The following is a 13434-nucleotide window of genomic DNA, read 5'->3' on the forward strand; positions in this document are numbered from 1 at the left end:
GCAGCTTCATACAAAATTTTAGGGGCCAAAAAAACCTGAAAATGCTTGCTCAGGTATCTGCACTGATGTAATTCATACATTACTGCTCATTAGTACGATCCAGAACCACTGAAACACAGGTCTTAGGTAGGGAAACAAGGTTGAAGAGTCTTCTGATACCAAGTTATCGAGCATCAAAATCATTAGTTGGGCATCCAAAGGATGGACTGACTTCTGTGTGAGCTGATCTGGAGGATGGACAAACTTCTGGGTGTCACACTGATAACTCTGGCTTTAGAATTACCACAGCCTGTGCAAGGCAGACTGAAGTGTGCAGGAAAATCTTACTTTACCTTCTAGTAGGCTTTCAGGGGAAGAGAGTGTCTGTCTGATCAATAACCCTTCAAGAAAAAAAGTAAATTTTGCAAAGCCTCTAGTTTCTGCAAGCTGTCTCAGCATACATTATCCCACATTTCTCGCTTGCTTGCTGGCTGAAATGATTTTCTTTTACCGTTATATTCAGCATTCCTGACAGCTGGGTTGCCACCTCACACGCTGGATTCTCTAGTTCCATGGCTTCCGACAGAAAGGACGAGACCTCAGAATATCTTGACATTATCTGACCATGAAGACCTTGAGATGAAAGCAAGTTGTATGACTGGCAAGGGTTTGAAACTGTTTTTGACTTCAACACACCAACTGGTTTCCATGGTGACCAAATACTTGATGTTCTTGGGTTACTGTGATTCACTCCCGAGGCAAGGAGCTGCCTCAACAGAGTCACCTGCCACAGCAGTACCTTGAGACAGAAGTTCCTGAAAAGGGCAGAAAGCTACAAAATTAAACAGAACACACCTGATTCTTGCTCCCTGGCACTGACTGGGTGGTGGGGCATCAGTAACAGCTGGACAGATAATTTGTGCCCAAAAGTGAGAACATCAGTGGTAGAGGGTGGACTTCAGTGGCAGAACCAGGAGGAAGAAGTGAGCCCTCTGGTTACAGACTCAGCATATGCCAAGATGGCCGAAGTATCAAGGGCATCAAATGCAGCTTAAGAGCACAATTGAAAGCCATATGTTGAGGCGATTTGTAGTAATGGATCCTGAGGAACTGTATGGCACCTTCCGAGTGAGCAAATAGTTGAGCTCACAGTCTATAGGAGATGGTGAAGGAAGCATGTATTACAGCTTTCCTCAGACATTTGCCCAGAGCATAAGGTTGAGTGGAAGGGCTGGTGCTGGTGGTCTTGGGCTCATTGCCTGAAGAACACAGGAACAGTAGTGTGGCTTCAGACCAAAAGTCCATCAAGCCCGTGATGTTTGCTTTGACAGTTGTCAACAATGGATTCCTGATGAAGAGTGTAAGAACAGGACAAGCACGTAGGGCTTCTCCTCAGAACGCTTCCCAAGCCTCCTGCAAGCTGCATTTTGTAGACTTCTGAGACAAAACTGATAGTTGTTATTTAATATTTAATAGCCATCGATGGAATCTTCTCTCATCTGTTAGTGCCAGAGGGTTTTGAACTTCTGTAAACTTTTAGCATCCAAAAGCAATCCCTGCAACAAGGAATTGCACAGGTGTACAAAGCAGCATTTTTTGTTCCTTTTGAACCCATCCAAGCAGCTTCATATGATGCCCCACTGCTTTCCTACTGAAAGAGACTAACAGTCAACCCCTATTCACAACTGTAGATCTTCTTCGTATCACCCCTGGGCTGCCTCTTTCCCAGCCAGAAGAGTATCAATCCAGTTAGCTGTTCCTTGTATGAAATACGTCCAACACTGCAACATTTTAGTGGTGTGAGGAACAGAACCTCACACATCATTCCACATGTGGCTGCACCATGGATTTATTCAGGACTGCAAAGTTGTTCTGTCTTTTATTCCCTCCTCATTCCATTCCCCACATTATCTTCTTGACAACCACCAAGCACTATGCCGACACTTGCACGGAACAACCAATTAAATTAAATTAACAAGAAATAGTTTATAGTTGGTACTGGACCACTTTGAACCCAGTACCTTACTGCAGAATGATGGTTGCTTTCCTGCGTGCACCTTCTTACAGTCTTGTTGGGTCTTTTGCAGCATCTCCTAGCTGGTCCTTACCTTCATTACTTCAAACAAGTTAATGGATTAGAAAGCTCTAAAACACTACCAAGCACTCAACTGCCATCAGCTTTTTCCATCTGCTTCCCATCTTCTATGGAAAGTTATTCTCTATTCTACGATTCTATGATTTCGGGTTTTGGACCAAAGTTTTGGATAAGAAGCTTTTTATTATTAATTTTTAAACAGATCCACCTACTAATTTCCATAACAACCATGTACTGTACTATTACTCATCTTCTCATAATCATTTAATCAATATTCTTATTCCACATCTGAGTTTTCTTTGTTAGGGGCATTTTGGGAATTCAGCTGGACCTTCTGCTCCCTTATTATTATTACAGTTCCTGACAACTTACTGCATGTGGATTTTACAGCACGCTGGTCAGGATGGAGCCTGTAGAAAAGCTGGTATCACATCAGCCACCTTCCAGTGGTTTTTAATACAAGTTTATTAACATAGTTAATAGTTCAACTATTTCATCCTCCACAACTCTTGGGTGAATGCCTCCTGACTGAGAATGCTAATTTTGTCTATCTACATCATTATCTCATCTGCAGACATTTCAGCTCAAGAGAGATGAAAGCACAAAAGGAATTGCATTCATTTTTCTGCTGCCCTGAGCGCATCTTTTATACTTCAGCACAGGTCCTACAGATGGTCTGGCAAGCTTTATGCCTCTGATGTGACTGAAGAGAATCTATTATTAGTCACTCTATCATTTGCAAATAGTTTTTGTTCTCCTAACTCTTTTCATTATGTTTTACATATTTTTAGCTTGTTAGAAGCTAGAACGACCCTTCCTCTTTTACTCATTTTATCCCTCTTTTTTTTTTCTTTTTTCCCAGGGTTCTTTCACATACCTTCTTACCCTTACGTTTAGCTACAGCAGATCTTGTTCTATCATTTTTCAGGTATTTCTTGAGAGGTACATTTGATCTTAACTCCTTTCTACTGCAGTGCCCTAAATATCTTCAAGTCAGCTGTCAGGATGTAACCCTTAGTTGCCTTCTTAGATTCTTTCTAACAAGCTCACTCAATCTTATGCAGCTCTCCTTTCTGAACTAAAATCCAGCTGGGGAAGACATACTGGCTTCTCTCAGCATCCTTGCAGGAACCAAACATGTTTGCAGTTTTCTGCTGGTAGTGATGAGGCAGACCACATACAGAGAAATAACAAAAAAAGTTGTTCTGAGCAAAAAGTGAGATGAAAACATTAGGAAGAAAGATAAAAACAAATCCAGAAAGCAGATAAGCAGAAAAAACAGCTGACCGGAATTATGTGAACTGGGATGGCTTTAAGCTTAAGGGCTTGTATGAATGAGAACAGATGAAACAGAAAGCAGTAGAGAGGACAGAGACACCAATCTGTGGGAATCGGGCATATTTGGACAGACACCTCTGGTGCTGATATTTAGTAACATACTTGCACCCACAGCACAGAATAAGAGAGTAACCAAGGTACGGCATGGCAAATGGGAGAGAGGAAACTCTTTTTCATCTCTTCAGGAATCTTTCCTCAGCCTGTGTCTTCACTGGAGCTATTCTGCTCTACCATGGGACTTCAAGGAACTTGCAGTGAGAACTGCCTCATGTCTGCAGGAGCACTAACAGCTCCTCAACTCCCATACCCAAATCCAATCTTTCTCTCCTACTTTCTGCAGTGATGCACAAGCAAACCTAAGCAAATCCACCCAGCTGAACAAAGACCCCATGGAACAACAGATGCTGAAGTGCTTTGGAAGTAGGCAGTCTAACTTCTATTTTTTCATGTAATTTTGAACTAGAATTCATATACCTTTTGGCAAAGCCATAGTGAGTTTAATCCCTAAAATGTTTTACTTGTATTGTAAATTAAGAGATCATAACTGAGCCTTATAGAAAAACTTTAAATTTGTTTCAGAGTTTATGGCCAAATAAGAATTTAACTACCTAGACAGAAGGTATGGATATGACACTTCTGCAGCTGTCCTAACACTGAGCACTGTGATGCACGTTACATTAAACCATCTGGAGACCAAATTGCTGAACAAAAGAGAAATCACAGGGCCACTAATGCCCTTAACTAGCCCCTTTAGGGCTAGGCTGAGAAGGCACATGATCTGCTAGAATGATTCATGTCTCAAAATGCAAGAGAAGATGGTATGCACCCAAAGTTTCTGATAACCTGAGTGGGGTGGTGGTGTGGAGAAAGGGACTCCCACCTCAAATCTGGCAATCTGCTCTATCTTGTGCCTGGGAGCACTGCATGCAGCCGAAGCATTTGCAAAACAATATTCTCTCTACCACCTCGAATACTGACAGCATGATGTAGCATCTTGGTTTTAGGCACGGCCAATCCCTGATGCTCCCAAAAAGGTGAAAATGGCCCAGAACTGCTTTTGGACAACTCTGCATGGAGGGAGAGAGAAAAGTTCCCTCCTGACCCATGCAGGCATCAAGCCAGGAGCTCTGAAGCATGAGATGTGATTACAGTTCCTCAGTGCAGACAGAAAGTGTTATGGGCGAATGAAAGGCTGCACAACACTTTTTGTTCTCTGCAGGCTGTGAAATACAGGAAAAATAAACAGATATTTAAAAAAAAAATCATGGAGCTCCAAGACAGAACTGATCACCACGAGCACCCAGGCCACTTGTGCCTCCTGTACAGCCAGTCATCCTGCCCATGTCTAATCCCTTTTTGAGGCTTTAGAATTGAGAGAAAACCAAAATTTCCCCTGGTAACTTACTATAACCATTAACTATATGTAGGTTGCTCTGAAAGTAATGCCTCCTATTTACAAAAAGCACAATAACACTATTTGATAGAGCAAATTCTCAGCTACAAAACACTGAATTACAACACAGCCACCACCATTAGCTGTGCATTTCCAGCAGAGATGCCCCACCTGTCAGAGTCTGCACCAGTGGAGCTGACCTCCATTGCACAGCTGCTATGATAGTGTTGTTGTTAGGAAATGTTGCCCAAGCAGTCCTTCTTTCACTGTCCTGAACAAATGGAAGTCAAAAGGTGCCAAATCTGGATTATACAGTGAGTGTGGTAGGACAGACCAGACAAGACTGGCAATGTGCTCTGTGATCTTCGGTCTGGTTTGAGGCCTGGTGTTACCGTGTTGTCTTCTTCTCTGGCCTGACTCTGGAAGCTCAAGCCTTCCCTTAGTCAGCATTGCATTGCAGCAGTCAGAGTTGATGGTTTGTCTGGGTCCCAGGAAATCCAAAAGGATCCCCCCTTTCCTATCCCAGAAGACAGTGCACATCACTTTACCCACTGAGGGCTGTGTTCAACTTTTTCTGCAGTGGGGAATTCATGTCACCACTCCATGGAGGGCTGTTTTGACTCCAGCTCTCATCACTGGTAATCGTGTGATCCAGGAAACTGTTACCTGCAGCCTGCTATTGGTTCAACAGATCTTGACAAACCTGCGTATGGTTCTTTCTGTCCCTGTGTGAGCATTTTTGGGACCCGTCTGGTGCAAACTTTGTGATATTGCCACCACTGTTTCTGGCGCACTGAAGCCAACACTCAGCTCTGTGCACAGCTCCCGGATCACAATCCGTCAATGTGTGCTGAGATGCTCTTCATTTGGTGATGTGACAACTGTGCACAGTTGTCCAGAACGCGACTCACCTCTCATGGCACTGTCACCACTGCTGAAACGCTCCACCCACCCCTCACTGTGCTCACATGCACATGTTGGTCTTCATCAACTCAGCAAGCATCAACGAATGTCAATGGGTACCATTTCTTCTGCATGGAGGAATTCATTGCATATCTTTGCTTCCATGTCACACTGCCTCTCTGCTACCGTCTGTCACACGGCAACAAAATGTAATGGAATATTGGTGGGAAGTTTCAGCCTCTGCTGCTGTACCACCAACATCCACCTCAGACATTGTGGGCTGACACCATAAGATAGAAGACATTACTTTTGGAGCAGCCCTTGTATTTACAGTGAGAAATCTATCTGCTTTATCTAGGAATTTTTGATAACTGTCCGTGTAACACCAGTACTCTATCAACAGCTTTCAGCTACCAGATCAGCCTATGTCATTGCTAGGCTGCTCTCATCCTTCCTTTATAGGCATCCCTACATAGAAACAGATAAATGGACACACATCTACAGCAATCATTCTGCAATCTGAAAAAGATGAAAATAGTTGAATTCCTTACGCAGCACATTCTGCAGCTGGGATCACTTCTATGGCTCCTCCTAGAGCTTCTTTCAACCCATCTTAATCACATCCTCTACACCTGGGTACCAGAACCAGGTAAAGCACTCTGCAGTGATATTACTAAAACTGAATACACAGAGAGGATCACTTCTATCAGTGCTTAGCATTTGCAGAGAGTGGTACATACCCCCACGAGCAGATGCTCAGCTTACAAACCCACCTTGATTACAAACCCCCATTTTGTGTATTTGATTCCTGCCAGTGTGGGTTTTATGATACCGAAGACAGCTGGATCTGAAAACCAAACTCCACCACAGGCTTTCCACTGTACTCGTTTAATATGTAAAATTTTCTTGATTCTGGATGAAATAAAAGACTTTGGGGAAAGCCCACAGAAAGCTTTAATGCACTTCTGAGAGCAGTACGCATGGAAAGATAGAGAGATTCAATACATAAAAATGTATGTCCCAATTTTTGTTTAGAAGCAATCCCAACAAAACGGAGCCCTCTTTGCTGATGCAAAGCTTGCAAGGTTTGCATGGCTTGGATTGTTCTGAAAACTTCCATTGAGAAATAACGAATTCACGTGCAATTCAGAATGGCCATTCATCAGCTGCATGTGATGCCCACCTAGCAATAAGCATCATGGGGCTCAGAAGGGTAAGAAGTTCAACCTTGTAGCCACAGCCCTGCTGCCAGCTTATCTTTGGGAAACGTCCACTTGCTGCTGGGATTCCTTCCAGGACGAGGTGCATGGCCAGGAGTCCTCGGGGCTGCCCCCTGCCCTGCCCACACTGCCCTGCTCTCAAGGGAGCATGGAAGGCCAAACATTGCTCCTAAGCTCAGCTCTGCAGGTGGATTGCAATGGCTCACCTTTCAGGTACACTTCAACTATGTTAATGCCAATGACTTACACTATACCAACCCTACAGCATATATGGTGCCAATCCTGTACTAATACTTCATGCCCACATTTCCAATGATCCATCTGACCCAAACAGTTTCTTGACCACTGTCATGGAATCAGAGCATCACCAAGGTTGGAAAAGACCTCCAAGATCACCCAGTCCAATCGCCCAACGCACTTTCACTGGGCGACAACTGCCTTTGTAACTGAAGGCTCTGTCCCTTTCCTAAGACCACTTTTACCTTTTTGAGCCGTACGTACGTCCCTCCCAAAGGCACTTCTCTCAAGCTGTAAGAGCCGTTCTGTCTGTTTCACTTTTCTGCAGTTCCAGTTCTGAGAGTTGGTGGCAGAGCACTCAGACAATGACTTTTTTCATACCGCAGTCAATACAAGTGGCTCAATTATTGCAGCCTTGAGTTAGTTCTTGTGCATTACTTAACACTAAGTCAAGAATATCCTTCTGTGTACTCTAGTACTGGCTGTTCCAAGAGGCAGAAATTGCCTCTTTGAACTCACTCTTTTTGTGCTATCTGACCAGCTTATTCACAGGTAATTTAAGTCCCCATTATCATTTGGTTAGACTTTCCCACTTCTTTGATCTCTGTCAACATTATGCACTTAACATCCTTTTGTTGATCCAGGAGCTGGTAGTATATAAAGACTACTAATATATTTACCTTCTTATGGGCTGGGAGTGTAACCCTCTACAAGCAGCTAAGTAGGCCATTGTAATTCCCCAACAGCACTGTGCATTGCAAGGTAGGAAACGTCTCCACTTCTGGGATGGTCATGTTGGACTCACACTACCAATGCCCTACCAAGGCCCTGAGCCTTTGGGGAGCCCCTTCTGTGCTGTCAGGCTTTTTTTCTGCAGTCATAAGCCAGAACAGTGTGCTCAGCAGGTAAATGACAGTTGGCTTTCTCATGCAATCACCTAATTATGTAACTCTTAAGCCTGTCTGGAAAGGAAACAAAGTATTGGGAGACTTGTGATAAAGTAGGACTTCTGCTACCTGATTCTTTCCTGCATGCAGGCATGTGAGGTGATTGATCACTGGGCTGCCTTCCCTGCAGTGAGGACAGCACTGTATCTCTTCTCAAACGTTATTTTTGGGGACTTTTTCAACATTTTAACATTATTTCCAAAACATCAGCAGCAGAACCAGAAGGAGCTCCAGCACAGGAGCAGTTTGCAGCCCTGCCTGTGGCAGCGGGTTTGGAACGTGATGATCCATGAGGTCCCTTCCAACACAAACTGTTCTATGATTGACTGTACCATTCCCAGCTGCACTGTGTCCACCAGCAGCACCATCCTTGTACATATCAGCAAAATTATCAAAAGCAGAGGCTGTGGAATCTGCCTTAGCAATCACTGGAAGGGAGCTTATCTGAAAACAGCTGCACCTGGGAGTGCATACTGAGCCCTTGCTGCTGCAGGATCCCCAGTAGCAAAGATCCAAACACAGAAGCAAACACCCTTCTGGCCCACTGGTCTGAAGGGTTTGGTTCTTACATTTTGAATACAGGGACTTCCCTGGGCACAGGCTATCAGAGTGTGACCCACACCTCCTGCCATCTGGAAACTGCCAGCACACACACGGTGCCACTTCTCCTCTGTTAGGCAATAGTTAATGCTCAGCCTGCAATAGCCGAGCAATATCGTGCTCTGAGCAAGCTGGAAGATGATTTCTGAAAGAAAACGAAGGTGTTGGTTTTTTGACCTATAAAGCCTGAAGTGGCTCTGCCTACTTGAGAAATTCTTCTCCCTTTGCATCATCCCTGAGCCTGGCTCCAACACAGCGCTCCAACTTCACCACTGCTCTGCGACCCAGAGCTGTAGAATGGGACCCAGGGATGGCCCAGAGAGCTGGGGCAGGTGGGCATGCTGGGGTCACTCTGTGGAGAAGGACAACAGCTCTAAAGGTGGTTCCCGTGAACAGAATGCTGTGACCACAGTAAGCCCAGAGCTGTGGGTTCCCCATCACTGGAGGTGCCCCATGGATGGGCTGTGGGCAGCCTGAGCTGGGGGCACCCAGCCCATGCAGGGATGGGGCTCGGGGGGCTGTGAGGTGCTTTCCAAACCAACCGTGCTGTGATTCCATCATTCTAAGCTCTGCAGTCTGTGTGCTGTGTGTGAGGACCAAGCACATTGGCATAACCAAGATGACCAATCCAACGCAAAATAAACAAGACTTCTTAGTTCAATAACTGCAGAGATACCTGAATTGCACACAGAGAAGGAACGATGGCGGTATGTGTGAGCAGGATAAACTTCCAATGAGATTTCCAATGACATCAAAGTGAAGCATGTGCCCTGCAACATCCTTGCAAGAGCAGGATGCTGGCCACCACACACAAAACAAGAGTTCCCAGTGTGTATTTAGCACCTCACTGTTTAAATGTGAACTGGAAATGGTTCCTCCTGTTAACTTCTTATTTTCAACCATTCCCCTTTGGGTCTCAGACTTTGTCTTCCCAAGGGATCAGGACCCCAGCCCAACACACATCAGTGTCAGCCTACACAAAACAAACAGATGAGAACGGCGTTCTGCAACCCTCTATCCTTCCAAAGATGGTTTTAAAGAATGAAGTTCATTCAACAAATGCTGCATTTTGTGGCTGAGAATGGACGACCCCTCCATGGTTGGTGCTCAGGGTGGGCTCCTGCGGCCACACGTGACACAAAAGCACGTTTTGCATCACCGTGTTTGGCTGAAAACAGCCCAGCGTCACACAGGAGAGGTTATCGCCTCCTCGTCCCGAAAAGGTCCACGCTCTACACTTTGCGCTCAGTTGCAACACCACTGTAGTTTTTGTAAGGAATAAATATTGACTTTCCTGGACATTGCCTCACAACACGGCGGGACCTTGAGAGCATTTGTCCAAGATAGTTTTTATCCTGGTAATATAACTTTATAACATCGCTTTCATTCCGATTAGTTCAAAAGGCTCTGCGAGCAGGATCTACGAACGTCACCAATTATCTGTTTTCACTGTCAGCCACATGACCATGTTAAGACTGCCTTCTTCTCCTGCAAGGCCTGCTCAAAACTTCTGATTCTAATTTAAATCCACAGGTTATCAGCTTCATTAAGACTCTGAAAGCCAAGCATGGAAAACCTTCAAGGTTAATGCAGGCTGCTCTGTCAGTTTTGGTTTTCAAGAGTAAAGCACATGGCTGATGAGCAAATGGCCATCGGAGTACAGAGCTCTGAGCTCACAGCATCTGCATCCACGGCAAGGAGCCAGAGGCTCTCCCTTCATAGCAAAGAGCAGAAACAAGCATCAATTTCACTGAAAAACACACACATGGTGACAGCCCAGAAGCAGCACTGGATGGGAGAAATTCAGCTTCCAGCACTACATGCAGACTACAGCCAGCAGGGTCAGTGCTTCTGCTGGGCAACACCTGGAGGTGTATTTGGCTGCAGCAGAACCCAGCAACGTGAGCAAAGTTTTATAGATTTCCCACAGTAAAAAGAACTGTGTTTTGGTCAGATGCTCAGTGCCCAACATGTGACTTGAGCAACACACTCAGCTTTATAACATCAATTAAGATAGGTGATAATCTCCATGCAATCGACCGGCCGCATCCAAAATTAACACTGCTGCACGCAGAGCAAAAGACCCACGCTTACATAAGCACTGGGGCCTGAAAGCACAGCACAGTGAGAGAGCAGCAGCACAAAGGGGAGGGTCAGGATGGGTATCAGGAATATCTCTGAAAGAGTGGTGCTGCACTGCACAGCTGCCCAGGGAGGTGATGGTCACCGTCCCTGGAGGTGTTCCAGAGCTGTGGGAATGTGGCACTGAGGGATGTGGTGGGATGGCTTGGGCTTGGACTTGGGGATCTTTTCCAATGGTAATGATTCTGTGCTTCTATGGAAGGCGCAGAGCAAAGTGGTGGACAGCTCGCATCAAAACCACCTCGTGTGCATGCAGCCATAAAGCCAAACGCATTCGTTGGGAAGCACGGAGAGGAAGAGGGGTGAGAAGGGTGGGAGCATGGAAGGACGCAGGTGAAGCACAGCTGCCCCTACCTGGAGCAGCTTTCCCTCGGCGGGAGTGACCTCGGCCACGCTGGCAAACTCCCCCTCCAGCACGATGGGCTCCACCTTCAGCGGGATCACCCTGATGATGGCCTTCTGCACCGCCGCCCGCTCCGACTCGACGGCCGCCGCCAGCGCCGGCCCGGTGCGGCCGAGCCCTGCCTGCAGAGAAGCCATCAGCAGCCAAGGCCAGAGGACCGCCAGCTGCAGCTGGGGGCCACCGCTCATGCTCCCAGCTGCGGCCGCGTGCCCGGGCCACGCATACCGCTGGGGACGCGCTGCGCCCTCGCCCTGCTCCCAGCCGCGGGGCTCCGGGGGGTGCGGGGGGCACGAGGGTGTGGGGAGCACGCAGGGCGGGCGGGGGGAAGTTTGGAGCAGACTGCTCACTGCACAGCCGCCCGGCTCCGTGCCATCGCTGCTTCTCTTCCTCGGTGCCACGTGCTCAAAGGCTGCTGGGAGCTTGGGAGCATACTTTGATCAAATATATATATATATATAATGATAATATAATCCAAAGTTTCCAAAAAAGAATCCTAAGTTTCCAGTCAGTCCTGCAGAAAATAAATCCAGGGAAAGTGGCGGAAAAGGCCGAGCAGGTGGCAAGCAGGGGGCAGTTCAGGTGCAGGGGGGGTCCCAGAGCTCAGCCCCGCAGCGTGGGGAGCAGGGAGGGCTCTGCATGGGCACGGTGTCCCCGTGGCTCCTGTGTCGGTCCCGCTGGGCCCAACGCACCCATCTCTGGGCCACGCCGGCACGGAACCTCCCAGCACGTGCCGGAGCTCGGCACGCCGTACGCCGCCTGTGATTATTGGGGTCCTTCCTAAGAACCGTGCAGGAGGTGCTTCTTGAGTCTGCGGCAGAAAGAAAAGTCTGCTACTGCGCCGTCCCCGTCCAACCCGGGGCGATCCCATCCATCCTCATCGCACCAGAAATGCTTCATTCAGAGCAGCTCGGGCTCTCAGCCCGTACTCCCGGCTCAGTCCAACTCCGGCTGCGGGTCCCAGGTCGGTCACAGCACGAAGCTCCCTGCCATAGCTGCCGGGAAACGTCCGAAAAGGCCCCGAATTCTGTCAGCCCTTAAGCACGGAGCGGGGCAGGTACGGAGCGCAGCGCCGCAGCGTCTCCTGTTGCTCTCACGCTGCGAGTTCCGGGAGCTGTGCGTCCAACACCGTCCCAACCGAAGGCCCCGTGCAGCACAGCAGCAAATCCCATGGTCCGCCCAGGGGTCACAGCAACGCGCCCTCCGCACCTGGAGGGCCGACACGGGGCGCGCCGCCGGGACGGGAGGGACCGCGCTCAGAAAGGACTGAAAAATAAAGAATCATCTGCAAACCTGTTGGGCAGCGCAGTACAGCACAGCACAGCACAGCGCTGCTGCACCGCACGGGGGTCCCCAGAACCCCCCCGAGTTACTTCCAGTGGTTGAAGCACACGGCGCGCCTGATGCCGCGTGTTCGCGATCTTCTCTTCCTTCCCTACAGAGCGCGGAGCGTCGTTTAAAGCGGAGATCTTTGCACGACGGGGCGGCGCGAGGCGGAGGTGCGCGGAGGTGCGCGGGGCGGCTTCGGGGCGGAGCGCTCCGCGTGCGGGCAGCGCTGGGGACGGAGCGGCGCCGGAGCCTTTCCGAGGGAGTCCCGCACGGCGGCTCTACGCGCCTTGAGCGGCAGAGCCCGAAGCATCGGCCGCGGTCCCGCGGGGAGCCCGGCCGGGCCGTTCGGGCATCATCGGGAGGCGAACGGATCCCGCGGGGGAGCTCCTCCGGGGCAGCGCCTGCGGGAGCGGAGGGCGGAGGAGCGGCTCGGCCGTCGGAGCCGCCCGGCGGGGCTGCGGGCTGCTACCTGCTGACACAAAGTGAGGGTGGAGCGGAGCCGAGCGCCCGCCCCGCCCCGCCCGGCCCGGCCCGGCCCCGCTCCCGGGCGCCCCCTCCCGCCGATCCGCGGGCTCCGGGCCGAGCGCCGCTCCGCACCGCCGCGGTTCCCCGGGCCGTCCGCCGGCTCTGCCCTTCGGCCGCGGCCCTCCCGCTCGCTGCCGTCCGGGAGCCCTCGTCCGGCTCCCTGCTGCGGAGGGTTCGGGTCGGGCTGATGTCAGAGGTCTGGAATTCAGCTCTTATTCGGCTCTGACATCGCTGAGAGGTGAATAATGCCGCAGGTCAGAGCCGTAACCTCGGAGCGGGGCTGTGACTGGAAGTGAGTGAAGCGGCCGCGGTGGAGTGGTGCTCGA

General features: G+C 49.0%; 1 protein-coding gene across 3 annotated transcripts in view; it reads right to left on the reverse strand.

The window, feature by feature from the left end:
• The window catches only part of RNF43 (ring finger protein 43), a 55331-nt gene extending 42289 nt beyond the window's left edge, over positions 1-13042 (reverse strand). The window contains exons 1-2 of one of the 3 annotated variants that reach the window (XM_090122464.1): positions 12628-13042; positions 11209-12520 (exon numbers count right to left, since the gene is read on the reverse strand). In XM_090122464.1, the coding sequence (XP_089978590.1) occupies positions 11209-11445 (237 nt within the window). In that variant the 5' untranslated portion in view covers positions 11446-12520; positions 12628-13042. Of the gene's footprint in view, positions 1-11208 lie in introns of all 3 variants that reach the window. The other 2 variants (XM_090122465.1, XM_090122466.1) reach the window with 2 other exon arrangements.
• Between the last annotated feature and the right edge of the window lie 392 nt (positions 13043-13434).

This window comes from Phasianus colchicus, chromosome 21 (genome assembly GCF_987193195.1).
Source record: "Phasianus colchicus chromosome 21, bPhaCol1.hap1.1, whole genome shotgun sequence".
Taxonomy (NCBI): domain Eukaryota; kingdom Metazoa; phylum Chordata; class Aves; order Galliformes; family Phasianidae; genus Phasianus; species Phasianus colchicus.